This window comes from Corapipo altera, unplaced genomic scaffold (genome assembly GCF_003945725.1).
Source record: "Corapipo altera isolate COAL_440 unplaced genomic scaffold, ASM394572v1 61305, whole genome shotgun sequence".
NCBI lineage: Eukaryota > Metazoa > Chordata > Aves > Passeriformes > Pipridae > Corapipo > Corapipo altera.
In genome coordinates this window covers 7,993,669-8,021,111 of record NW_020884909.1, presented here as the reverse complement: position 1 = coordinate 8,021,111, position 27,443 = coordinate 7,993,669, and the positions used below count along the sequence as shown (strand labels likewise).

At 43.4% G+C, this 27,443-nt stretch overlaps 1 protein-coding gene across 3 annotated transcripts in view; it reads left to right on the top strand.

Moving 5' to 3' along the window:
• The window catches only part of ZCCHC7 (zinc finger CCHC-type containing 7), an 87,253-nt gene that overhangs the window by 36,263 nt on the left and 23,547 nt on the right, over nucleotides 1-27,443 (top strand). For all 3 annotated transcript variants that reach the window (XM_027653163.1, XM_027653164.1, XM_027653165.1), the window contains exons 5-7: nucleotides 19,890-19,933; nucleotides 21,109-21,234; nucleotides 22,599-22,769. In XM_027653163.1, the coding sequence (XP_027508964.1) occupies nucleotides 19,890-19,933; nucleotides 21,109-21,234; nucleotides 22,599-22,769 (341 nt within the window). The remainder of the gene's footprint in view (nucleotides 1-19,889; nucleotides 19,934-21,108; nucleotides 21,235-22,598; nucleotides 22,770-27,443) is intronic.

Here is a 27,443-nt window from a genome sequence, read left to right as displayed (position 1 = left end):
AAAAGAATGGGTGGAAAAACATTCCAAGCATGAGTTTGCATGCACTCATTCAGGCTGTCCTGCTCCATCCGTTGTTGTTCCAAGCCAGATCACGGGTAACACTTCTATCCCTCTCCCTGCTGTCATGACATGTGTGTCATGAAAGCATATTCCTGATAGATACCTGCAGAGAACTAAAATGTATGAAAATGTAATTGAAAAAGAACATTTTCATCTTTGAAAATACCTTTTGTGTCCATTGTTGCCTAGTCCTGGAAAGCTGGACCCTGGTGCCCTGACAGCCACACTGCTGGAATGCATTGTGCACGGTGAAGCCTCCTCAAGGCTTTCCCAGTACCGTGGCCATTCCATGACACATGTTTTGTAGCTCAGCCCTGGATGAGTTCACTGTGGAGTGGAAAGTGGCTAGTGTGTCCTCAGCTGAACAGGTCAGGAAAGAGAGTTCTTGGAGTTCCTGAGGCTCAAAGACAAGAAGGTGGAGGGAGATCCCACTCAGTAGGTTCAGATATTGTGGGCTGAAGGGATAACTGGGTTTTGGGATTGGATACTGGGTTTTTTCATGTGCCTGTTCACAGTGCAGTGACATTTTCCCTCAACCACGCTCAGCTGTGTGCCAGTGGTTGCTTGCTGTGGCTAGGGTCTGCTCCTGCCCCCAGTGCTGCAGGAGCCCATCTGGATGAGTGTGTCCCTCTGTGTTGGCTCAGCTCAGTGGTGCAGGGGTCAGTACTCTCATCTTCTCTTCCCCAAGGTGCTCGTCCTCCCCTGCCTTTGGACAACAAAGTAGTTTGGTATTTAATTACTGAATTAAATACCAAATTTGGTATTTAAGTACAGCCTGGGCTTCAGGGAGCTCCCTTTATTTGCAGCAGTTCCAGTATTTTCTGTCCTCCAAGCCCCTCTCAGGGCTTCCCATCCAGCCCTGCCCTCCATGGTGTGACAGACTGGGGTTTCACAGTGCAAGAGGCTGCCAGAGGGGCCGGTGGTCCTGCCATGTGCTCTCCTTTCTATGTCCTTGAGTCAGAGAGGCACTTCCAGAAGTGGCTGTGCAGCCACTGTGGGGCCAGTTACATCCCTTCACTTCTCTCTCAGAGACTGCCCTGTGCTACTAAAGCTGCCCATTCAACACCTCCCTCTCACCCAAATCTGCTTGAGGAGGTTCTGAAAACCCCTCGGTGGTACTTACTTGTAAAATAGTAATCTAAAGGGAATATTTTATATTGTTTGGGTTTGGATACAAATTACATCCAAAAAGATGGATATATAGTCCTAAGAAAAGTCCTATATATAGTCCTATATTTCTTAGGATATATAGTCTGAAGAAAAAATATCTTAGTGGCAACTTAGAGTTTAGTATTTATTTAATATTTGTTTAATATTTGTTGAGTTTAGTATTATTTGCTTCAATATTAGGCATGCTGGAATGCGTTGGCTTGTGTATGAGGTTAAGCAGAGTTAGAATTAAAGCCCCAGCAAAGATCACTCACTGACAAAATGCAGCACTTCTGATGACAACAGTCAGGAGAAACACTTAGCACCTCTGGTGTTCTCACTGTTTTTTTCATAGTCTTGACTATTTTGTGCATGTTCCTTCCACTCATCTTTCCCAGTGACATCATTGCTCTTTGCCTGTGACTTTCCTTTTGGATTGTTCATCTGCTTTGCAGGCGTTGGTGATATGTGGTCTGGTAGAAATAGACACCTAGGCCATGATCTAGAGATCATTGTACACAATTAATATGTGGTGCCAAAGTAAAGAAGAAAATACAGAGCAGATTAATTTTGATTGAGATTTAAAATAATTATTTGCTGAGTTTTTACGAGATCTGGGCAAACCTAGGAGGTTTCATGCTTGTAGTTTAAGATTCCACTGTGGGTATTTGTTGCTGTGCATGAATCAGCAGTTCATACAACAGTATTTTCTATAAATTATTAATCTATTCAAGAATGTGTAATGTGAGCATATTCTCTATCCTGAAGGATTATTGGGTTTGTTCACATAAAGGGAGGAGTAGTTCACATACTGAGGCAGTACCAAATTATTTGGAAGCCAGCTATCCCCCATGGCAGCATCCCGTGTGCTCTGGTGTGTTTCCCAGAAGCTCAGCAAATAATTCAGGAATGGTCACCAGAAAAAAACAATTGCTATAAAAAAGGGTTTATTTGTAAATGGTTACAATTATAATGCTGGCTGAGGTTTCCTTGGTTTTTGAATTTTGTTTTTGAAAACTTCATATCTTTCAGAGTCAGTTTCACTTTTTTCAGTTTAGGTTTTCTGAGGCTTAGGATCGCGAGGATAGTCTTGAGAAGGAGCCTCTTTTAGGCAGATTGTAATATCAAAACTATATGGGTTTTAATTTTGTAATTATTTGAATTGTTGCATATATAGAATGCAAATGTTATGTATCACTTAGGTTTTAGTAAACAGTGCAGTACTTTATGATGAAATCCTAAAGTTAGTTTTTCCTGATTTATTGTACTAGTGCACAGAATATGAGAGATGTATACGTAAGTATTTTGCCAACATTTCTGATGGATTGTGACAGCAGAAACTGCAATTTTTATTTTTTAGGTTATATGGCTTTGGGCTTTCTGTTGGACAATTGTCGATATGATGGAGGGAATCTTATTTTTTTTAAAAAATAAATAATTTTTTTATTGAATGACGTTATCCATAGACATAAGTCTTAAAAATAGCTGGCTTCCATGGCTGTTGTGGCTCATATCTAGCATTCATACATAAATTCTTCCAATTGTACTAATGGAATTCCAGTCTCAGGCAGCAGCATTTTACAGCCACATAGCAAAATGCAGTGTCTGAAACTAGGAATATCTCTAAGAAGTTCTTTCACATTGAAGCAAAAATGTACTCAGCAAAAAGAAATGTAAATTTAAGGAAAATCTCTAATTTCCTATTCTATGCAAAGCTTTGATTTTTTGCTGATTCAGGGAGTAGGGTTGACATTAGAGCTTCTCATTTCTTCTGAAATAATCACTTTTTACTTTGGAACAGTCTTTCATTTTTCAGAGCACTATCTTCTGAAACAGTCCGTTTTGTATGTATGAATCTGTTTTTCTCTAGATAACACAAAAAGTAAAACTATTAGAAACAGTTTCCCATCTATTACTTTCCAGAGTGCGTAGAGAAATACTAATTTTCAGTGGCACCCGTTCGGGGACTTTACTGATGTCTTTTTCCACCCTTTCAGAAAAAGACAAGAAGAGGAAGAAGGAAATGCATCTGTAGTCTAAATTGACTGTGCCAAACAAAATGTTAAGTCTCAACAGAACATGTAAAAGGCAGATAGTTAATGGCAATAAAGCTGTCGGTAAAAGCCCAGTGGCTGAGGAGGGTTGCAGAGCCCGTGCTGGAGCGCTCCGGAACGGGCTCTGGAGCCACAGGCACTGCCCATGGGGGATGGTCAGCACCGCTGCTGGTTCCTTAGCTCTTGTATAACTCTTCCCTGACACAAGCACAATTTTAGCCTTTATTTAAAAGAGGGATCGTCTGCTATGATGGTACAGTGAGCCTATTCTAGGCAAGAAGCCCCCCTTGATGGGAGCCCTGTAGTTCCATGGCCTGGACCAGCCCCAGTGGCATTTCTCCTCTTATAATTTCCTTTTAAAAACTGCCGATTTTATATCTCCTTCTTTTGCTGTTCAGTGTCAGCCAAAGAGTTTTGCTCATTTGGCTTGCTTCCATCCCATTCCTGCCTGTTGTAGTGCAGAACCAGTCCTCAGGATTCCCCCAACAGGCACCAACAGGTGCCACAACCTGACTGGGACTGGTAGGAGCTGGTAAGACAAGGGGGGTCAGGTAGGGTCAGTAGTGCTGATGCCTCTGCAGGTCAGGCTTTAGTGAGGACATTCAGAGCACTTATATAGAGAATAACTTTGCCAGTAGTTGACTTTTTTCCAAATAGCAAAATCAGACTTTCCTGATGCTGGGAAGTGAGGGCCAATTTGATGATGTGCCCAATTTGCTTTTGATCCCTACAAAGATTTGCTCCCGGGAATGATCTGCCTCACCAAGAGGACTGAGGAGAAGAGGGCTGATGCTGCAATGCTCTGTACAAAGACAAGCAAGCAGTTGGGCTGTAATCCTTCGTTATACACTACTGGGTAAATTTCCAATGTTTTGACATTTTCATGGGGACAATCTGATCTGCTTGCTTCCCTAGCTTAATTACCGGTGATTTTGGTGTTAGAAACCACCAGGACTCATTGGGATTCTATTAACCTTTGTTTTGAGTGTGGATTTCCATCTATTGCTTCTCTTTTCTGGTCACTTCTACTGTTTCAGTATCTCTTTTTCCTGGAAATAAAACCCCCGATCATCCCTTCTACTGCTTCACTCTACAAAAGTACCTTCTGTTTGGCTCCAGTTTTTCAATGGAAACATCTTCTACACCCAGGTGCTTCCTGACTTTCCCTGCCCCATCATCACCACTGCCCCACAGCTTGGGCAAATGCCCCAGGGCACGTTGTTCTCTGGGGGGCACAGCAAGGTTCCTACTCTCTCAGCCATCCATCATTGTGGCTGGCCTGGAGGCTGGTCCCCTCTGCAGAGGTTGGGCATGGACAGGGGGAGCAATATGCTCCTGACCCCAACATCTCTGAACTCTCAGAACGCCGCTTGAATGCTCCTCTGTGCTGACCATCAGTGTCAGGCTCAGAGGCTGTGCTGCTTTAGGATAACCCATGGCTACTGCAAGCCTGCATGGCAAAGTTTTGGTTATTCTTTTTAACAAAGCAGCTTTGCACATTCCAAAAAGCAGCTTGTTTTTAGTCAATGCCTTTGGAAACAATTAGTTCTGATGTCCAAGTATTTAGGTTTTCTCCAGCCAATATCGTTCTTGTGGTTTGTGGTTTTGTCACCTGCTCCCTTTAGTTACCTCGAATTACTCAAGTTATTTTACAAGACCTTTCTGTTGGAAGAGGTCTGTCTTTAAAGTAACTTCTTGAGTGTTCTTGGCACCTCTACCCACCACAAAATTCAGTTTAAAAACCCATAGGTAGCAAATGACATATCCACTGCTCCTGTCAATGTCACGGCCTTGCATTGCCATGCTGAAAGGTATCTCCTCAATTTATTGTTCCCCAGTAGTTGTTTCTTTGGGAGCAGGCCTCTTGTATAGCTATTTGTTGAACTGTGTACCTACTGAATTAGTCAAAGACCTGTCTAAAACCATTTTTTTCTTTTCCTCTTTACCCCTCCCCCAAACTTGCTTTTGTTATGTATTGGCTTGCTAATCCTTGTGTTGAGCAGTATCAGACATCACCTTTCTTGGGGGCACTTAGTCCACTCTTCCGCTTTCTTTGTCAAAGGGCTCCCTTAATAGGAGAAGTCAACAGGGAGGACAAAAGGGATTGAAAGTTGTATTTAATCGGGGTCAGAGAGGTGGTGTTCAGAGTGACGGGCCCACAGGCAGGCTGGCCTTTTATGCTTTCCGACACAGATGGTCCCAGAGCATTCAGCTAAGTGAAGAGAAAGCTGCCCAGTGAAAGCTATTGTGGGGCAGCATCGTTACAGTTGAGAAGGGTTGCCAGGGGTAACTGGAGAGTATCACCAGCATCCTGTGATCACTAGTCTGTGCCATTGAAAACCCCAGACCCGGGATCACTCTGGGTCCCTTGGCATCCTCACGATGCTTCTGTGTAAGCGGTAATATCTCGTGCTACCTTTTTAAAATTTAATATCATTATTTTTACTTTGAGGCACATAAACTGTAGAATCATTTGCATTTCTTAATTTCAGAGTAGCCATCTTCTGCAAAACATACAACCACTTGCTTTAGAACATATTGCTTTTCTTCCCCTGGGGAATAGTCAAATAATATTTGAACTTATTAAGATAACACTGTGTTTACAGAAACTTAATTTTTTAACATTTGTCTGAGTGCATGGATAGTGAATTAAAAGAAAAAAGGGGGGAGGAAGGGAGCTTGTATAATTCAACATGAATAAAGCCTACAGGCATGTGCAAAAGCTTTGGAAACTGTGCCCAGAAGAACCCCAGGGATTTGCCACAGTACCTTCTTTGGTCTAAACAGGAGGCATATCGCAGCAGGTAAACTATGTTCCTGACAAAATAGTTGAATGCTGCTTTTCTTTTTAAACAGGAACCCTACTGATCTTTTTGTTCAAGCCATAGGTGTTGGAGATTGTGACTGTACCTTGTGTCTCAGGTGAAATGCCAGTTGAAAACACAAATACAAGCACAAACCTTGAGCAAAAGCATTAGGAGGTCAGCACCAAAAGTTCACCAGTGTCTGGTAGCCATCCCTTGGCATGTGCCAGAAGCAGCCATGGCCACCCAGAGCACTCCTGGGTGCACGTGCCAAGGGGCTCTGCTGGCATGGCTGGAGGTGCATTCTGGGTCACTGGTGCCTGGGGAAGGTCTGGAGGGGGCAGACACAGAGCCAGCTGTGCCACTCAGAGTCCAGCACAGACCCAGCTGTACCATCCAGTGTCCAGTGTAGAGCCAGCTGTGCCAGCTGGTCTCCAGTTCAAAGCCAGCTCTGCTGCCCAGTCTGGATCCAGCTGTGCTGTCCAGCACAGAGCCAGCTGTGCCACTCGGTGTGCAGAGCAGAGCCAGCGGTGCTGCCCGGCAGCACCCGCACACCCAGGGCACCTCTGCTGTCAGCAGAGGCTGGCTGGAGCTCGCTGCTCTGCCAGCGGGGGACGGGCAGACACAGGGAGTCATGGCCCAGCCTTTGCCTTATTGTTGGCTTTGTGTCACCCTTAGTTACCACGGGACCACTGTCCTGCAGGGCCACATGGAAGTGTCGCAGTGCTGACATTTGTGGGCCGTCAGTTGCCGTCAGGAGTCCCCATGCAGGTTAATGTACAACTCAAAGAAAGGGGGAATTAAATGAGAGTTTCATATGGACTTCATTGAATAACTGGAGATTTGACTAAAAAAGTGGCTATTTTGTACATTTCAGCACTGCTGGACATTTTTACCAGTACAAATATTGTTTATGATTAAGTAGCTCATATTCTCCGTGTGTTTGTTTGTTCTCTGCTGCAGGTCACTGAAATGTTACGGTCTTGTGTTCCCATTGATATCAGTGACACTGGTGGCACCTGCAGTAGTGGCATCTGGGTTTTCCACACTGCTCTGTTTTTGTGTGGTGGCAGGGTGGGGTGTTATGGGTAAAAAAACATATTTGTGGAAGAAGTGTGTGGGTTTTGTTATGGCACTGTCAGATTGCTAGGGGAAGGAAGGTTTTGCAGAGTTTTGTCAAGGGGAGCAGCCTTGGAAGTCAAAAGTGTAATCTTCATTATAATGAAACGTAGAAATAATGAAGGCTGGAGGAGGTGTGTGTGATTCAAAGAGCGTGTCATCAGAGACGATGCAAAAAAGGAAATGAGTGTTTTTACAGCTCCTGAGATATGTTCTTTTCAAGCAATCAGTGAATGTATCAATCTTTATGTTTCCAAAAGAGGGAGGCTAGCTCTGCATGCCTGTCTCAAATTAAGTAGTTGGCCCACTCATTTTCCAGATTTTCAGTGTTGCTGGTGAGTAATGTAATCTGTTTGATTTAAATAGTGTGTTTACTTGACTGCATTTACTTTTCACTTTCATACTTTGTTTTCATTTTTTAAAACCATTTGAAGAGTCTTGCTGGGTAACAAATTGCAGATTATCTTTTCCTTATACTTCCCTCTGGACCTCTGTTAAAAAAATAATAATAATGTGATCACATCTCTCCTACTCTATCATTGAGCTGTTGATCTTATATGAGCACAGGAGTAAATGAAAGCAGATGGAGAAATAATGCATCTCAAATGCACTGTCTTCACATTTTTTTGAAAAAGAATATGTGATCTCCAGACTTGTGCAGTACATGTGAAATGCATGTCTGAATTCAGTCATACTGAATTGTCTGAATTGCTGACTTTCAGCAAAAGGAGGGGCAAACTTGAGCATCCCAGCATTTCTTTATTGCTAATACATCAAGAACTTGAAATAAAATTGTTTGAGGCTGTTCTTAGCACAGGTCCTGGCTGCCACTAAGAAGTGGTAATATTTTCGGAGTTTCCTGCCTCTGACCTTACCCTGACTTTAGGGGGTGAGTGTCTGGGAAGAAAACTGTGACTCTGTTTTTTAATTGGTGATAAAGATTTGGATTATTTTTCCTAAAACATGTGCACTTGGCATCAAGGCCAAACCTTGTAACAGCTCCCAGCTGTCAGAATGGGGTGCATATGTACGGTGGCTTCACTGCATGACTATGTGTTGGAGCATGTTTCACCCCCATACCAGCACTGAAATTCTGTTCCTCCCTGATATGGCTCTGCTGGCCTGGCCCCACTGTTGGCAGGGCTCCCAGCAGATGTTGTTTCCTTTAGACTCAGGTGAAGATCAGGCCGGATCTGGTACCCAACCACCAGTACTGAGTAGTCTGTGATATCACAGTGTCTGATGAACCCACACCAGTGGCACCAGCCCAGTGTGGACGTCATCCCACTGCAGAGACAGGACAAGCAGGACAGGACTTGTCTTTGGAGAACCTCTGGGAATACCATCAGGGCCACTGCAGCAGTGCCTCACGTGTGCTGGTCCTGCTCTGTCCACACACAGGGACCTGCTGTCGGTGGGAGGGTGGGTACAAGGTATCCTCTGCCTCCTCCTCCTCCTCCACAGCCCTGTCAGTCTTTTCTGAAGTTTGGCGTAAAATGCTGCCAGTTTCCTTCAGGAGTGTCTTCCATAACATTAGCCATGTGTTCCCCCTTCCCACCTCTTCAAGACTGTAGGAATAGGACCGATCCTCATGAGCTCTGTGGTGGCTCCTGTGCCCTGAACCTGGGTTCCAAGAATGAACTTGATGTTCCGCTGCTTTTCTCATCTCCTTCCTGCCTACAGCAGAGTGAAAGATGATGGGAGTTAGAGAGAGTGACTGCATTGTTAGTTTTTAAAGGAGTGATGAGCTACCACCCTGCTCAGGAAATTTGGTTGATTGCACATTTTGAATGAGACCTTGGTGATTTTTTCCAGCTATAGGACTGGTTGTTTTTTTTCCCAGTGTTGCTTAATAGAAGCAGGATCCACTTTGCAACCAGCCTTCGATCAGGGATTCAGGCATCCCTTGCTGTTGTCCAGACAAAGGAGGAAAACCTCAAAGATTACAGAAATTATTGCCCAGACTTGTAATATAGAAAATATTCCGTTTGTGCAGTAGAATCGTAACTCTACCACAGCGCAGGGGGCTTTCACCTGAGGTATGAAGACTAAACTGTTCAGGTTATTGAATCTTTAATAGAAAGGAATGACTGTAATCACAACTTCAAATGTGCATCATCCTTCTTGGATTAATACAAATATTTCACATTCACTTCAGCTCAGTCACATGAAGTAGTTAAGCTGAATTAAATAACTGCATATTTTAAAGAATACTGCTGTTTAAAAATCAACATTGAAACAAAAAATGCTTTAATCAAGCAAAACATTATAAATTAGATAACATAAATACGAAGTACATAACAGTTTCCTACTGGAACAGCAAAAAGTTGAGGGTTGCAGTATTTAAATTCAGGTAGGAAGAGCTGGCATGTAATACACCTTCCCATTATATTGAATGGCAAGAAAAAGTGATATTAAATATCTTAAATGCTACTTTAAAATTAATTATATGAACCTTAACTATTCAGTACTGCTGTTGTCTGATTCATTTTCAGTAAAGGCTTGTTAAACTCTCATAATTCAAATGCTTAAAATCCAGTATAGACTTGTGAGTTCTCCCAGTCCCTGTGCTCTCTTCTGTATCTCAGGCATATCACAGGTTGTGGAAACACCTGGGTAGCACTCACTGGTGTTGATCATACCCCTCCTGGCCTGCTGCCCTGGCAGAACTGGGCAAGGGATGCAGAGACCGAAATCCTTCAGTGTGTGAAAAGCTCATCTCGTTAGAGAACCTGTATCTACTAAATTTAGTAGATATAGAAGAAAGCTGTTGCTCACTACAGCAGTGTAATTAAGATAGGAGTTGTTTTTTTGGTAGAAGTGAGAAGGGTTTTCCAATTGCTGTGGTATCTGTTTAAGAATAAAAAGGAAAAAAAAAAAAGGAAAGAAAAAAGCCCAAAAAAACAAGAAACAAAACCACAGAGACAAGTGTTCAAAGTGTAAATAAATGCATCTTTAGCATTGTACGAGGTGCTTTTGACCCTGGTGTTGAAGTGTCAGTTGTGGTTACACTACATGCACAAAATAGAAAGTAATAAAGGATGAGAAAAAGATCAAATATACACTATTTTTAAAATCTGATTTATTTTATTTATTCATGGTAAAAAACTATTTTCTTCCCATACATAGGAAATGGAGATGAAATAGTGGTCTTCGATTTATTTTTTCTCTTTGCAGCACTGAAAAATTTTTAAACAAGCAAAAAATTAATTATCTCACTAAGAATTGTTATTTGCTGATTTTCAATAAAGAGTACACTTCCTTTTCCACACTTTTCATTGGAAAGTGGAGGAAGGAGAGTAATATCTTTTCTGCTGTCATTCTTATTGCAAGAACAAAACTATTCTAGCCAGTGAGATTTAGCAGTTCTTTGGCAAGGCCCCTTCATTTTTCATCACCTCAAAATTCTGCCTCTAAGTATGGAATTACATGTTTCTGGAAAACTGTATGTTTTCTATTGCAAGTAGAAGACTCACATTGAGAAGATATCCATCCAAGTTGTTTTCTATTCCCAAGAAAAGGATGTCTTTGTGAAACAAAATACACACAAAAATTAGGACTGAAATGGAAAAGATGCTGTGCCCTTTCTCATTCTTTGCTGCGTTCCAATCTCCACCCCTCAGAGCCCAACATAAGATCATTCTCCAGACGTGTGACCTGCAGGCACAGGATATTAGTGCTGTTTGGTGCTTTTACGTTCCAAGGGTCTACAGACCTTCCTGGTGGGTTGAGAGCAGTGTCATGTGTGCCAGGACCCACCACAGTCCTCTCAGTGCACTCTTACAAGCATGAACAAGGTGTTGGGAAGATCTTTCCACCTCTTTCTTCTGTAGAGGTGTGTCAGAGATGGACTAAAGGATCTGCCTGTGTGGTGGTAAAGCGATAAAAGCCCAGGAAGACCAAAATTGGAACTGAGTGCTAAGGCTGGAGCTTTCTTCTCATGGAATAACTAGGTGCTGCACATCCTCAGATGTATCAGTGCCTTGTTGCCACTCACAGTCAGGAGTGCCACGTCACCACATTGCTCCTTGTGTCTTCCTTTTCATTGAAAACTCAAGTTTGAAGAACATTTAACATGGAGGGGCACCCAGAGAGTGGTCTGTGTTCCTCACATGTGGCAGATGGGGAAGGTTTCCTTGAATAGACTTTCTGACTCATAGCAAATCCATGAGGTGATGTTCATTTCTGTTACTGGCACTGTAGAAATATTCCATTTGGTATGAATATTTTTGAGGAACCTCCTGCTTATGTTTCCTGTTCCATCTTTGCCATAATGCCCAAGAGGATCAAAATGGAGAACTAGGGGTGTATACAACAGAACTTCACCCACTCCATGTCTCCTTATTGGCATCAGAACAAACTGCAGTTCTGCTCTCAGAGTAACGCAGTCTCCCGCATCCCAGTTTTGACCAGGCTCTTTGGGAGTCCTTTAGTCTGGAGCTTGTGTGAGTCCTCTCAGGAAAAGATGAAAGTCCTGAGAACTGCCACCTTAAGAGCTGTTCTGGGTCTGCCTCCTGCCAGGCACCCAGTAGAGGTCCTCATGTTCCAAGAGCTGTTCATGGGAGCCTGGTCTGACTGTGATGGTACGAAGGAATCGCCAGAGCTGGGATGATTTAGTTTGCCTTTGCCCAGTGGGCCGGTTATCAACATGAAAGACAGCTGAACCAAAAATCTGGCCCATACCCAAAGACTGGCACTTAGCCTGCATTGAAATGTGATGGTTTTTTCCTAGGTTTAAGATTTTGGGAATTTCAGGGGAAAAGTTAAGAGTTAAGAGATCCAATTAAGCTTGACAAGTTTTAGATATTCATCTACATCAGTATTATTCCAACTCAGGGATTATTTTCCTATTTCATTGTTATGGGAGCATTGAGAGAGCCATGCTGTTTCTCCAGAATGCAGCTGATGGTGAATGGTTTTAGGTTTGTGATTCAAGTGAAGCATTGAATTTCCAAGAAGCTTTAAATTTGGATTCCATTGCAGGGAGACTCATCACGTTGTTGGCACGTCCCTTACACCTCTTCTTTTAGGCACAGGGACCGTGCCGGATCAGATACACATGCTTTAGTAGAGCAAGACTTTTTTTCTCTCTTTTATGTTTATATTTACATTTCATTCATTTTGTATTGGTGGTAGAAGATGCGATATGTTGCCAAAATAAACTCCCAAGACAGAACTGCAGATTTTCTATACATGGTAAGTGAGGATGAAACAAGGGTGCTTCTCAGGCTCAGGTCTAGGCCATTAACTGAGTTCCATTTTGTCTGACTGTACAAAGGGGTCCGTGCCCAGGTTAGGCTGCCAGGCTCCAACAACTGCCACTAATGACTGCAACAGACACCCCTCTGCAAGGACTGATTAAGAGGTGAAGGTTCTCCATGACTGTACAGCTGCCACGGCCCCCAGCTCTCTTTGTGACCTGCCTCGGCGAAGGGCTGTGCAGCCGCTGACAAAATCATGATCACTTAAACACAGAAATAGTCTCAGTGATGCTAGATCAATTCTTGGCAACCTATTGATCCCATAAGGCATTTCAGAATATCACTTCCACTGGAACTCAACCCGTGCAGACCTCCTAGTCCTGCATGCACAGGCCTCAGCCATGCTCCTGCACCCCGTGTCCGTCCATCCGTCTGTGCTGCGGAGGCTGGGCAGGGGCAGGCCGGCAGTGACACTCCGTGTGTTACCACAGTGAGTGTCATGTGTGGTCAGATGAATGACACTGGAAAATGAAAATTGTTGTTCATGTTTTGAAACTATAATTGTATCTCAAAACAGAGGTTTTTATGAATTACTTAGATCAGCTTAAGGCTTTTTTTTGGCAGTAACCTATCCCAAAACTTCCCTTTATTTTATTACCATACTTTCAATTTTATCCCTGTTTTCATTTTTTCACATGTAATTGTGAGTTAGTGTTTATTATTTTTCTCTTCACCAAGGATTGCTGAAATCTAAAAGGTATTTCAGACAACTCAATCAAATAGCTAAAAAGGGATTCTGTTCAAAGTAACCTATTAGACCTACCTCAGCCGTATAGGAAAGAGTCAAAAAGTGAATTCTTGATGCACCCAGTGAAAACAATAGATTTGTGTTCAACCCTTCCTTTGCTAAATTAGAAATCAAGTGTAGACAATGGAATTTGTAAATTATATATTATACCTTATTCTCTGGTGGGAATAAAATGTTCATGTTTGCTCCTTTTCTCTGTTTAACTTTGACTGCTATGAACACTAGGAAGAATAACCCTGCAGCCTTTCTTTCTTTTTTCTTTTTTTTTTTTTTTTAAATCTATTCATTTTATACTTTTCAGACAGATTTTTCCCCGGGGTGAAACAAAGGTTAACTGAAATTTCCTCTGTTGTGTACCTGAACGAATCAGCAGTTTGAGAAGGAAATCCCATTGATGGGCAAAGAGAGTGACAGGCTCTATTTAAAGAATTCCCCCGACTGTGTGGTAGACCAACCATGCCATGAATTTAACTGTTCCTGTGGTCCCCATACTTGTACCCACCAAAAAGAGAGAAAAACCTACTTTGTTCTGCAAATGTTGCGCTAAGCTTTGAAAATCATGAGCTGCTGAGTTTTGTGAATTAACATGGCCAGCAGTGGCCGGGGCTGAAGGAAGCAGTGTTATAGCACAGGCAGAAAACAGACAGGAAATTATGCATCCTGACATAATGAAAAGAGCACGCTACATGTTCATGTTTAGCATGTGTCTGCATTTCAGCAGTTCAGTGGTACACATATTCTTCAAAAGTATCATTTACGGAATTGTCTTTTGCTTTTTTCACTGCACATTTTTATTCCCACTTGGCGTGTGAGGTACTCTACCCATCCAGAGCTGCTGGAATAAATGAAGAGCTGAGGCGGATGCAGAAGGGCACACGCCTGGAGGAAGGTGCAGGATGTGTCCTTGGAGAGGTGCAGAAAAGGGATGCAGAACTAAAATGTGGTGTGAGAGACCTGACACCTAATAGAGAGCGACAGGACATGCTGATACTGGGAGGATTTCTGTATTTATTAATGTCTGATCTAACACCAAAAGCGCTGGTCCCTGCCTGGTCAGATGCTCCTAATTCAGGGTGTTAAGCTCCACGACCTGTGAGTGTCCCTGAGAGTGGTCACCCCAGCCCTGCTGTGGGCCCCCGCCCCCAGACACACTGCTGGGGGATTAGAGCACCGTCCCACCCCAACCACCACGCTTTTCCTCTCTGGCGACGAATGTTAACTCTTCTCCTGTGTGTCACACGACTGCTGAACTTCACTTCAAGTTACTTTAGTTGCTCATAGGGATTTTTTTACCACTTATACAGGGCTGCTCAAAAGTGTGTGGGTTTCTTTTTCTTTTGAACTCTGTTTTGCTTTTGGCCAGCTCTACCTTTGCCTCAGTCAATTGCTTACATTTTAGTTAATTTCAAATTGGTTGAGTTTTGTTGTTTGTTGGATTTTGTGATGCTTTTCAAAAACATCAGATAAAGGTTGCTAAAAATAAAGTGTTTCAGGGATTTCCCTACTGCCCAAAAATGGTGTATGACTGGCACATAAATGTATTTTAGGTATCAAGGGGAGAGGCAAAAGAGCTTTTCTTGCCATGAGAAAATTTCTCAAATTGAACTTCTGTCAGCAATTCCATCAAATGATTTCCCTGCAGGAGTTATGGATCTCTTTTAAAGCTGTGATAAAGAGATATTGACATGTATTCCATTAAACAGCAGGTGTCTCGTTTTTAAGTAAATCACCTTTTTCTCATCAAAGCAAACTTGAGAAATCCCTGGAAGTGTCTAAGAAAAACACACCAGGGTTGATGCCGTTCCCCTCTGAGGGGGTGTTGTCGGCAACTGGGGAGTGCAGAGGGGTCTGTGACCCCATGGCCACCAAGCACCTCCCAGCTGGGTACCTACGGGGAGAGGTCCCTGCTGAGATGAACCTGGAGTGCTGGAGTGGGAACTTCATGCAGCACAAGGAGGGCCAGCTCCTTGTGCATCACGGCTGGTCTGCCATGGCTGTGGGACAGGCCAAAACGTCTGGTGACATGGGGATGTGCATGCATGCACATGTGTGTGAACATATACACACGTGAGTGTACATAGACTCACATACACATCCACACACAGACATTTGTGTGGGGGTTCTGGGAATACCTGTTCCTAGAAGGGCAAGATGTACAGTGCGTCCTGGTCCACAAAAACCTGATGTAGGGAGGCCACCTCAATTCCTGTTTTGGGACAGTGTTTGGCTGTTGGCCCTGCATACCATCATTCCTTGTTTTTTGGAAGAAGATCTGCTTGGGCACAGAAAATGTGGAACTGACTATAGCTATGTTACAGTAAGACTTTAATCACTTCAATTCACATATAAGCAGGAATTTTCAGATATATATAATATGATGTGAAATTCTTACAACTCTAGATGATTTTTAGGGGGTTTAACACTTATAATTTTAAAATGTTATTCCAGTAGGAGCAGAAACTGTGTCTTGACATGTTCAGAGATATGTCTGAAACAGTCCTTGCCACGGAGGTCTTGCACTAGAATGTAATTAGGGTTCTCTATTCTGTAATGTGCTATATTAATTAGCAGTCAAAATCCAATTTTTAAAGCCCAGCTTTGAAATGTATTTGCCCTTCAGGCCACGTATCATGCTGCCACAGCTCAAAGTGTGCTATTTCACTGGGCTGATCATAAAGTAAAATACATAAAATATGTCTGCGTATATTTTCCAATTAGAAGGAAGGGAGGACACAACCAATTGCCTTCTCCTTTTAGGAAATTTAGTGTTTTATTTTCAAAGTTGGATGACTGTGCTCTGCAGCTTCTCTCTGCTGCTGAAGAAAGTGATGACACAAACCCTTGCAGGGCAGGCAGAGCTTGGTGCAGGGACATGTTTTCTCCCAGCCTTGATGAGTGAAATACAAGTGTGATTTTGCAGGGGTCACAGCCTGTGCCCAGAGATGCCCTGCCTGGCAAGGGCAGCCTGTTTGGCCACCAGAGTCCCTGGTGGAGCTGCACAGCAGATAAGGAAATCTTTTTAACAGTTTGTTGTTTATTTTGAGTCAGTGTTTTGTTCCTGTGGAAGCAGATTGTTCCTCCAGGCAATTTCAGGCTGCTGGTCCTCCTTCTCCCTCCTCCCCACCTCTCCCTGTCTGGGATGAAAGAAGGGAGGTTTGAATGCACATTGAACAGTGGTCCTAAATCTGGCTTCACCCTGCGCGCTGCTCGGAAATTTACATTTTCATGCTGGTGGAGGGATACATGTGAATCTCAATGATCTTTCAAAATTTTTCTTTAAATAAAAGCAAAGCTGTTGCTCACCATTCATCCCATTGTATAGGGGCACAGGACAGCCAAAGTGTGATACTTGATAAAGGGAAAACCTTGTGCAGGGCTTCCATTTTCATATAAATGGTATATATTTTGCGTCCTCTTCTTTTCTTCCCTGATCTGCAGTTTGATAAAACCATTTTTTAAAGTATAAATAGAAGAAGTTTATATGTTGTATTTTTTAAGTATACAAATTAAGAAAATCTTAGTATAGGAATTATTCAGTATTAAACTTAGCATAGAAATTAATATAATCGTAAAAAGGAGATAGCTTTTAAAAAAGGAAGACAAGGAAGATTAAAAGCATGGATCTGTCAAAGATGTTCTTCGTTTTATTTAATTCACAGGACCTTTCAAGTAAGTTTTGTATGTGCAACTTTTCCATAGAAAAAGGGGAAAGTCTTGACAGAGATAGTCTAAATAGTTTTTGAGCTGCTTTTTTCTAAAGAGTAAAAGTAAAAGTAAAGTAAAAGTAAAAATAAAACACTTAGGGCCATACCTTCTGGCAGATGTCTACCCTCTGTGCTCATGTCCACCTTAAAAAAAAGGGTGAAATGCTGTAACATGGTACTGGCATGGCCTAGGAGGACATGAGGTGACAGGAGCTATCATGCCAGGCTCTGTGAGGACAGAGCCCTCAGCAGCTGGAGCCGTTGTTTGGTGACTGTGCTCTGGCCAAAACTGCCCTCTCTGCCCCAGACTGGGGACTGTGGGGTGGGAGAGCATCATCCTCAGGCATATCGGGGGGCTGGTGACCCTTCCCATACCATCCTGTGGTAATTCTGAGTGCAGTCCCAGGGCCAAGCCACTGCTGCATCCTTGGGAAGAGCTTCTCCACTCCCACGATCCCAGACGCAGACCAGATGAGGCTGAGCGTGGAGGAATAAAACAAAGATGATGGGTGCTACAGGCCAAAGGGAATGTGGCACAAGGTGGTCCCCAACACACTGGTGCTGGTGGTTGAGCCAAGGGAACAGCAGGGCCAGTGGAGGTGGAGTGGCCAGGAGCCAGCCCAGGGGCACTGTGAGTGCCTATTGGACGCATTATTTCATCCAAATAATAAAACTAAATCAGAGGAAGAGGAGGTATCTGTCAACTTGAGCAGAGTTTTGTGATTTATTTCATGATCTGGTGCCAGACAAAATACTGTGGTCAGCAAGAAGTATCACTGAAGTTTTTTTATGTGTCTCTACAGCAAGATTTCATTGCAGAAGCAGAATTCTCCCTACACGTTTCGATCTCAAGAATTTATTATGGATGAAAACAAAGCCTTATGCAATCTGTTGTGAGTTAGAATTAACTTTTAGATCACCAAACAGATTTAGTAAAGGAAGATTTTGATGTAATATTTCATTCAGCTTTAAAGCTTTTGTATGTATTTTCTGAGTTGAGCACTTTTAGTTTCTAGCGTCAGGAGCATTTGAATCATTGTGTTGCGGTTTTCCCTTGAGAAGCAGGGGATTTTGACAGTGAAGAAGAGAAACTTGGTTGGTTTGACCTCAGGAAGGACATGCCTAGTGATTAACAGGAGTTAATTCGCTGGTAATTTTGATCTGTGAACTGTCAGCCATTCTGCATGTGTGTTTCTGTGCAACACAGTACTCACGGTGCTGATTGCCAGGGCAGAGCTTTGAATTACAAATACCTTTTTCTTTATGAGTGAATTTCCTTAACAGGCTTCTGAGCAATAAATAATGCACTCAAATATGTCAGTGTTTTTATGATTCAAATATGTCCATTCTTCACTTTTCATGATCAGGCCCCAAAAGGCTTGATTTCCCCTCAGGTATATCCATGACTTGCTCCTGCCAAAGGGCACAAACGCAAACCTGTCCCATCTGTCCTCCCCATGGGGACAAGGGCAGCATTCCCCAGGGCCCTGGAGGGTTCCATCTCCCGCTCTGAGGATGATTCTTCGTCCCAAATGATGCTGGGGTGACAAATCTGGTCATGGGGTGCTGGAGTCTGGCAGTGGCAGTCACTTTGTGTACCACAACTCAGGTTCACACATTGTTCAAATCACTTTTTGAACAGGCCAGTTAATGTGTTCTCAATGCCTCGGAGCTGGGCGTTGGCATTAGCAAGTGTTAGAAATAAAAATACTTTAGGGTTTTATTCAGGTGAGAGCAGGTGGTGTGAGCCCTGATTGTTAGAAGAAGAGCAGCAGTAAGCAGATGTTGTGCTCTAAAGGACCTGAGTGACGTATCTGGTATCCAGATACTGTGTCACAATCTTCAGCCAAAATTACTGACTTTTTCAGTAAATGGTTAGACATGACATTATAGATTATATAAATTTAATTCATGGTCATCCCCATTCTAATGGAAATGAATAGTACAAACAAAATTTGATAATTTTTTGCTGTTTGTAGCTCACGATGTTATTGTGATTTGTGTTAGTAACACATGTGAATGCCTCAGATTCGGACTGTGGGATCAGGATCGGACAGTTTGCATTAAAAAGTCCGCAGACACGCAGGATTAATTTGCACATGGGTTGTAATGTTTGCTGTAAAAGTATAGGTAAGGTGAGGACCTGCACTGGCACAAATCCTCCGTTATTCCAGCACAGAGGTGGAAGCTGCTGTGGCAGCACAGCTGTGTGTGCACAGCCAGAGCCGTCAGCGGTGTCGACATGCAGAATTTTTCAACAGCTGTAGCTGCATTCCTATTCCTTTTGCTTATTGCCCTTTCATTTCCTTCTTGGTTTGTTTCTTTTCACTCCTGCCAGCCCAAAGGCTGCATGTGAGAAGGTTATGGCGTGACAGTCGATAATTCGGTGTGTCCTCCTGATTTATTGCACATTAGTGAACCCCGTTTGGAAACAGACTTGCTCAGCTTACAATCTGGGTGGCTGAGGTTATGCTCAGTTGTGTTGGCATGCAGCAGTCAGGATGCAGGCCTGGAGACACAGACTTGGAGAATTTGCAAGGAGGAAAAGTATATTCTGTGCATTAACTTGCTGTTCCATGTGCTCCCCCCCCATTGCAACCTCTGGACTTGAGCCAGACATTCCCACAAGCACAGGCAGGGGTAACTCCAACGGCTGGAATCAGAACCGTTGGAAACCCTACCTCTGGAGGAGTTAAATCCCCACCTGAATTTATACCCCAGGGAATAGGACAACAGGGTGGTGTCGGATAAAGTCCTCTCAGTAGCTAGGCATGTGCTGATTTTCAGGTGAAGCAGATTTAGTGACCAGTGGGTTGATAGCTTTCCTTTACCAAAGACGGAAATAGTTTCTCCTCTTTAGTATGTCAAAATCTGTTTGCAATTTCAGTAAGTGCAATAATCATAATTTTGAATATATTGAATATATTTTGAATATATTACAGAAAAATAGTCATGTAAATTAAATAATTAATTTTATTTCTGTTTTTCAGGAGAAGTTGATGTGGACTGGTCCGTCTCTGATAAAGACTTAGAGGTAACACAGACAATCAAATTCTTCTGTAATTCTTTATATTGATGCTCATTAACAAACAAAGCAAGATAAATGTGATTGAAAATCCCTTCTGTGGTGTTTGTGTGAGACCATAAGCAGTGTCCTCCCATGGGAGGAAGGAGTTCTCAAGTTGCGGCCAGCACAGAGGCAGGAAGGGACAGGGATGCCGGTAGCTGGAATGCCTCTGTGATTCTGCAAGGAGGACATAATCTCTTCCTTTCTGGTCTCTTCAGAGGCCCAGAGATGTTTCGTGGCAGCCTGGTCCCATTGTCAGGGGGCACTGGGAGCCAGTGGTGTGTGGTGCTTTCCCAGGGTCGGGCTCAGTGCAGGGGTGGGTGTGGGGAGGCTGCAGCCTGGAGTTCCCATGCAGGGTGCTGGAGCATCCAGGAGGAGTGAGCTTCGGCTGCCAGGTCCAACTCCTTCCCTTTTTCTTTCCAAGGTCCAGTAAAGCTGATGCAATCAAGTAACATTAACAAAGTCTTTCCCTGAAGAGAAATGGTATTTTTATAACCTTCCCCATTCACTCATCGAAAATTTCATTTATTTTTTTAAAACTTGTGATGTTTACTAGGCAATGAAGGTTGTAGATAGGATTTTCAATTCTGTCTGTCTGCACAGAAAGTATGTGTGAGGTCACTGAGAGACAGTTGTTTCCAGCTTCTTTTTTTTTTCTCCTTTTTTTCCTTTATAAATCTTTCTTTACAAGTGCAAATTACAGATTTGGTCCAGACTTGTTTAGCATTGTATTTTGTCCAAGTAGTTTTCTTTAATGTGTGCAAGGGAACGTGTAACTTGCATTTGCAATTAATGTTAGTTATATTCTTATTCTGGGGAAAATTCCAGTTTGTCATGACATAGCACAGTGAGTAAAAGTGTCTTGCCTAACTGAGGGAAAGCAAAACTTCATAACTGCAGTTTTAAAAAACAAAAAAGAATGTCCTGAAGTAGCAGTTTGAACAAGAGCTTCTTCCAGACAATGCAGATTTCTCTGTAGTGGAATTACCCATTCCAGACCTGTATGTGTAAACTGTACTTGTGAAACATTAGATATCTGACTGATCACTGCCAGCAGTGACCTTTACAATTCCCAGTTCTAGCAAACACCAAAGCACAAAATCTCAGGTGATAAATGCGTTTCTCTCCCCATTTCTTACCAGGCCCAGATCTCCAACTACGCCAGGGTGAGGCACAGCAGCACAAGGTACTACACAGCTGACAAAAACATCACCAGCAGGAACTGCAACAGACCAGGACATTTGTCCAAGAACTGTCCCACTCCAAAGGTAAGTGAAAGACTTAAATCACTCTTAGATGCAGCTGGTTTTCCTAATAGTCACTTGCACTTGCCATTAGAAGCTTTTCTTCAGTGGTTTATCCTTTCTTTGAAAGGTTGCTCTCAGTTGCAGAATACCTTGCACAAGGTCAATTTACTGTATAAAATTATCCGTCTGTTTGGGGAGGTCATTGATTTTATTGTTTTTATAAAAGAAAAATATACAGAATCATATCATAGAGAATCATAGGGAAAGGTTTGGGCTGGAAGAGACCTTAAAGCTTGTCTCATTCCACCCCCCTGCCATGGGCAGGGACACCTTCCACTAGACCTTGCTGCTATAGACTGAGCAAAAAAGGAGTGAAGTGCAATACAGAAACATCTTATTTTCATATTGTAAAAACAGTTTGAAGATGTAAAATATTTTTCAATTGTATTTTCAACAAGGAGAACCTAAGGAATCCAAAAAACAGCCTTAGTAAATAAATGGAGGCAGATATCTGTATAATGAACTATGATATGAATAATATTAAAAATCATAGACGAGACGAAACTGGAGCTAACTTTAAGCAGCTCAAAGAGATGCCAAATATTGAGAAGGTTTGTCCCAGGGTTAGCAGTTTAAAAGTCAGTCTCTGAACCGTGAAGAAGTGGGGGCACTCACGTGAGAGCCTGAATTTACCAGCCCCCACAACGGAATCTGTAGGACCCTCAGTCCCCTGGGCTGTCATCCATGAGGGGACACGGAGTGACTGCATCCCATCCACCCTTGGTGGGAAATACACTCACTCACTGGGAGAACTGGATTTACAGAGATACAGACTTGGCCTCAGAATACTTTTCTGCACATTGTATTTGCTGAATTGTGTAAGTCACGAGGCTGGGTTGGGCTGAACCCAGCTGGCCCCAGGCACCTACCCAGCCACTCAACCACAGAAAGAAAATCTCATGGATCGAGGTAAAGACAATGTAGGAAGTGAAGAAAAAAACCCTGTGATGCAAAACCCTCTAAGATCATGGAGTTCCAGTTTTCCCCCAGCACTGCCAAGCCCACCACTAACCCATGTTCCCAGATACCACAATCATTGTCACTGTGTTCACTGAGCACAGACCACTGGCACTGGTCATTCAACAAGCACTGCAGAGACAAGGTCCAAATCAAGAAGGTCCAGGGAGTCTGTGGAATCACAGCTTTGAGTTTTACTCTATGCATGTTCTTGCTCCGCTTGGATTCCTTGATGAAACACAACATCAAGTCCTAGGAAGCCATACGCACTTACTTGAGGTGGTTTCTTCTTAATTTCCTCTTTTGATTCTTTTTTTCTTCTATCTTTTCAAACGTTGTCACATGATTCTTTTTTTGTTTCTCCATAGAAAGTTCCTCCTTGTTGCCTGTGTGCAGGAAAAGACCATCTGCAGCATAGCTGCCCAGCACGTTTCTGTCTGAACTGCTGTTTGCCTGGGCACTATTTCAGGGAATGCCTGGAGAGAGCCTATTGGAACAAACACTGCAACCGCTGTGACATGAAGGGCCACTATGCTGATGTGAGTATGGCCCGTGGCAGAGCTCAGTCATCACTGGCTCTGTGTTTGTCAAACACTGAATTTACAGTCTCTTTGTGTTTCTTTCATTTTACATACTGTGTGTTTATGTAAGTGTATGAAAATGTTGTGGTTAGTCTTTACCTAACACTATCCCAGTTTTTGTGGAGAATGGTTGAAAAAAACCAAACCAAAGTGGTGTAAACACTCGGTCTTCAGTTTAGTTGGGGTGGAGAAAAACATCCTCGTTTCTGTGGAGTGGAAGATCTAGGGAGGTTGAAATCAGGAGACACAGCATGCTGCAAGCATGCTAGCAAGAGGTTAAGAGTAACTCTGTTTCTCCAAGAGCTCCAGATATGTTTTTTCCCTATGATCAGTTATTAATCAATTATAGTATTATTAGAGAGGAGCAGTTTGAAGGCTTTGGTTTTTATATGATCTACTTAAGTAATTCACAGGGAGATTAAACGTATTTTTCTCTTTCTTTCACTCTTTCTCTCTCTCTTATATAATATTATTATGGTTTTATATGTCACAAAAATTCAGTCCTATATGTAGCAATCAACATTTTATGCTATTTTTTTCCTCAAATTAAACACAAAAGGTGAGGATAAAAGGCAAACTGTGATAACATCAGCATACATTCACACTTCATTGAGTATCAAAAGATAATGGCCTATATGTTTGTCTTTCAAATACACCTGTGTGGTGCTAGGTTTTTTGAAATTCAGAAATACTTAAATCTCCTTCTAAATGTGTCCTCCCTGCCTTTATTTTTTCTATTTGGTCAAAGAGTGTGTTACAGTCTCAGCACAGACCGTGGTAGTACGTGGGATGTGTGGCGGACACTCCGCACATTTGGAGGTTTTTCTTATGATATTTGAATGTTTGAATAATATTGGAAATTCAAATTCAATCTTTCTCTTCTAGCTGTACTTTTACTTATAGCTAATGTGCACACAATACCTTTAAAGAATGTGAATGGCACATTTCTGCACCCCTGGTCTGGTCGGCAGAGAGACAAAACTGTGGTCTGAAGCATCTTTTCTTTACCACCGTTTCTCTTTTATACTTTTTATGACGTGAGATCTCATGAACTGATGTTCTTTTCTGTAAGGAACTACAAGTCCTTTATCATCCAAAATTTTAAATCCCACCTGAGTTGTGCTGGTTATCAGGCACATCACAGCATGTATTTTTTCTGCTCATTAGGTCCACCTTAAATCAAAAGATTTGTCTTTGAAATTTTGGGCAGTTCTCTTGCGCTCCTGCATGAGGCCACCTAGGCCGTGCACACTGGAGTGTCAGAGCAATATCTCTCCTGCCCTGTCCTCAAAGAGAAAGTCGGCATGACAGAACAAAGGCAAAGCAATCAAAACCAACAGTAAATCTTTCCTGTGAGGCCAACAGGTGATCGAGACACAAAGGAACAGGACAAGGCTGCTGCTGTTGGCTTAAAGGTTGGGTTTTTTTGCATCTGAGATGTTCATAGTGGAAGAAACTGCTTTCCCAAACTGAAACCTTTCTTGGTGGAGAGGATCACCAGGGAAGCTGTCTGGAATTGAAGAGAAAGTGAGGATTACCATGAACCTGTGAGTGCAAGCCTGTTACCAAAACAGGGTAATGATTGCACAAAAGCTTCGGAGGAATGTGAAGGTGAAATGACCCAGTTGGTGATGGCAGTGAGACACCTCATACTTGGTGCCTGAGTGGTAACTGAGTGGCAAATACAAGGACAGTGTGTAGTTGGGGTCCCAGAGAGAGCTGCAGGTCCAGGCCCACCAGCCACAGGCACTGAGCCAGTGGGCAGGAGCCACAGCGGCAGCACGTTGCGATGGGTGTGTAAATATGATATACATGGGGGGATTCCAGGCTGCTTTTGTGAAGGAAATCCCACTTCTTGGGGATCTCTGAAGTTCTTCAAAGGAGCAGGTTGACAAGCATGTGTGTCAGCATGATCCAGTTGACATAGTCTACAAATTCCAAAAGATGTTTGACAAAGTTCCTGACCAAAAGCTTTTAAGGAAACTAAACAGGCATGGAGTAAGAGGATAAAGGTGGGATATGCTACTGTGACATGGGAAAGGGTGAACAATGGGTGACAAGATTTGCTGAGAAGACTGAATTGCTTAGAGAGTCATTGCTGTGAGCCAACTGTGAAGAACTGCCCGAGGACTATAATTATTGGAGGGAGAACACAGTAAGATGGCAGATGAACTTGAGCAGCAGTAAATGTAAAGTAAAATACCAGGGAAAATAATCACATCTTGCTATATGAAAAGATAGGTTCTGAGCATTACTATTCAGGATTCAGATTATAGTTGTGAGATATGATCCCACAAAAAATCAGGTTAGCCTTCACAAGCTGTAATAAAAAAGAGATAGTGAAATGTTAGGAATCATCAGAAAAGCAAGGGGCACCTTGGCACAACTTTGGTCCCTCTCCTCTGCATCCCTCAGCACAGCCACAACTCCTCAACTGGAAGGGAAGTTACAAAGGGAAGGGTATTTGAACAGCTTCAGAATCATCTGTGATGGGAGGCAGTGGTCCAGAATCAGTTGTTTATTGTTTCTTCCAGCACACCTGACACTAGGAGCCACATTGGGAAAAGACAGGAGGAGGTGACTCTCTGTGCAGTTGTTACTAGACCTGTGAGCCTCCTTAGTGAGCGATGCAAATCTGCTCTTCCTCCAGAGGAAATGGGAGCAGTTCATGGAAGAGAAATCACAGAATCCTGCAACACCAGGTTGGAAGGGACCAAGACAGCCCAGAATGCTCTCTGGGCAAATCCTATGAGTGTCCAATGCTGGGGAATCCACCTCTTCCCTAGGGAGATGAATGTTCTCGTTGTGAAAAGTCTTTTCCTGTGTCCAACTGGAATCTCCCCAGGAGTAACTTGTAGCCATCACCCTTGTCTTTCCCATATGACTTCTTGTAAAATGGGAATTCTCATCTACTTGTTATTGAACATATGTTGTCAAATGCTTTGGATGCTCAAAGGAAGTTGTAATTTGTCTTTCCCAGCAAGTTCACTCCCTTTTACTGTGACACAGAGGATGTAGGAAAGGCTCCTGTACACAGTCTGTCTGTCAGAGTGACTCTCTGCAACCTCATTTTTATCCAGAAGTGAACATGATGCATCTCAAGGTGCTTCACCTGGTTCGGTTAGAAAACATTGAGTTATTTAAAACATTTACAGGGTCATACATTTATGAGCTGTTAGGTTGGTCTCTTTCCCTGAGAGAGCACTGAGAATGGATGGAGTCCTCTTAGCTGGAGCTGTGTTGGAAGCAGCCTGGCCTTGTGTGGTTTCCTTGGGAGGGTCATGGGAGGAGACATTTGGGCAGGTTCAGTGGCAGTTCAGTGGATGTCATGATCCTCCTGGTCAGTGTACCTCATCTGCCAGCAGCAGGGCTGGGAGAAGGACTCTGTGAACAGGATGATGTTGCAGGGAGCAGACAAACAGGGCAGTGTCTCCATATGTACCTGGGAAAAAACAGCATGTGGGTGCTCAGTGAGCCAGCTAGGTTCAACCAGTAGCTGGCAGCCAGCAGTGCCCGATGCCCTGCAGCCACACTGTGCCTGATGGCCTGGGGGCCTCATTTCCAGTGTCCTAAACACCCTGTCAGCAGCACTCCTTCCAGGGAACCAGACAGATATATCAGTTGGCATCTTCTCCATGTTTCCTGACACTTTCTCTGGCTGTGCAAGCCACCATTGGCCTCTTCTCTCCCGGGAAATTATGCCTCTGTTGTTTCTAGAACCTGTGCCACTGCTCACCATGGGGACGTGGCCACTGCTGCAGGCTGGGATGGGGCTGGAGGTGCAGGGGTGGATCCACAGGTGTGGCTGGTGTCCCTGTGGCCAAGTGGCCTACTCCCACTGACGGCACCACAGGCCCCCAGCCCTCCCCTGGGCAGAGAGCGCAGGGTTTGCCCTTTCTCCTTCGTTCCCCAGCACCATTCCCCATCCTTCACACCTCTGGCATGTCCATGTCCACCCAAGGGTGAGTGTAAGTCCACGTTACCAACAGCAGGGATGGTGCCAGCAGCTACTCAGCTCTGCCTGCCTGGCACTGGCACCGGCGGCCGTCTGCGCCAGCAGCGTGGGGAGAGGTCTCGACATCTGCTCGTGCAGAGTGGTTTTGAAGGGAAGCATTGTGTGTTTTCATGGCAGTTCCCATGTGGAGGTGATGAAAAGTGTGTGTTTTGGCAAATCTTTTGTTTTATTGTGGTGGCTTGCGGCGGGGCAGCTCCAAGCAGCCGCTGCTGCTTTGACAAAGCACCAGAGGATTCTGTTAAAAAGTTGTGTTTAGTAATTGTAGTCGTCGTGTCAGACCATAACTGACTCAGAGCTGAAGGATTTTTGCGAGATGAGTAGCTGTGCCAGCAGGGACCCAAGTCTCCTGGGCCAGCCGCGCTCTCATTAAGATTTGCCGCTAGCCGTGGCGGTGTTCGGCAAGTATGTGACGTGCATGCTGTTATTGTATGCTTGGCTTGTCAGCCTGCAGCTTTCTGACACTCACTTATGTCACTCTTTATTCAGAGACGAAGAAGCTTTTGATAATTTGACAAGACAAGCTCTTAAACGATCTAGGTCATGGCCTTCACTGTCTGTGATTGTGAACATATTTCCTGAAAGCCCTGTCACTCATCACAGCTACATTTTCTCCCGGG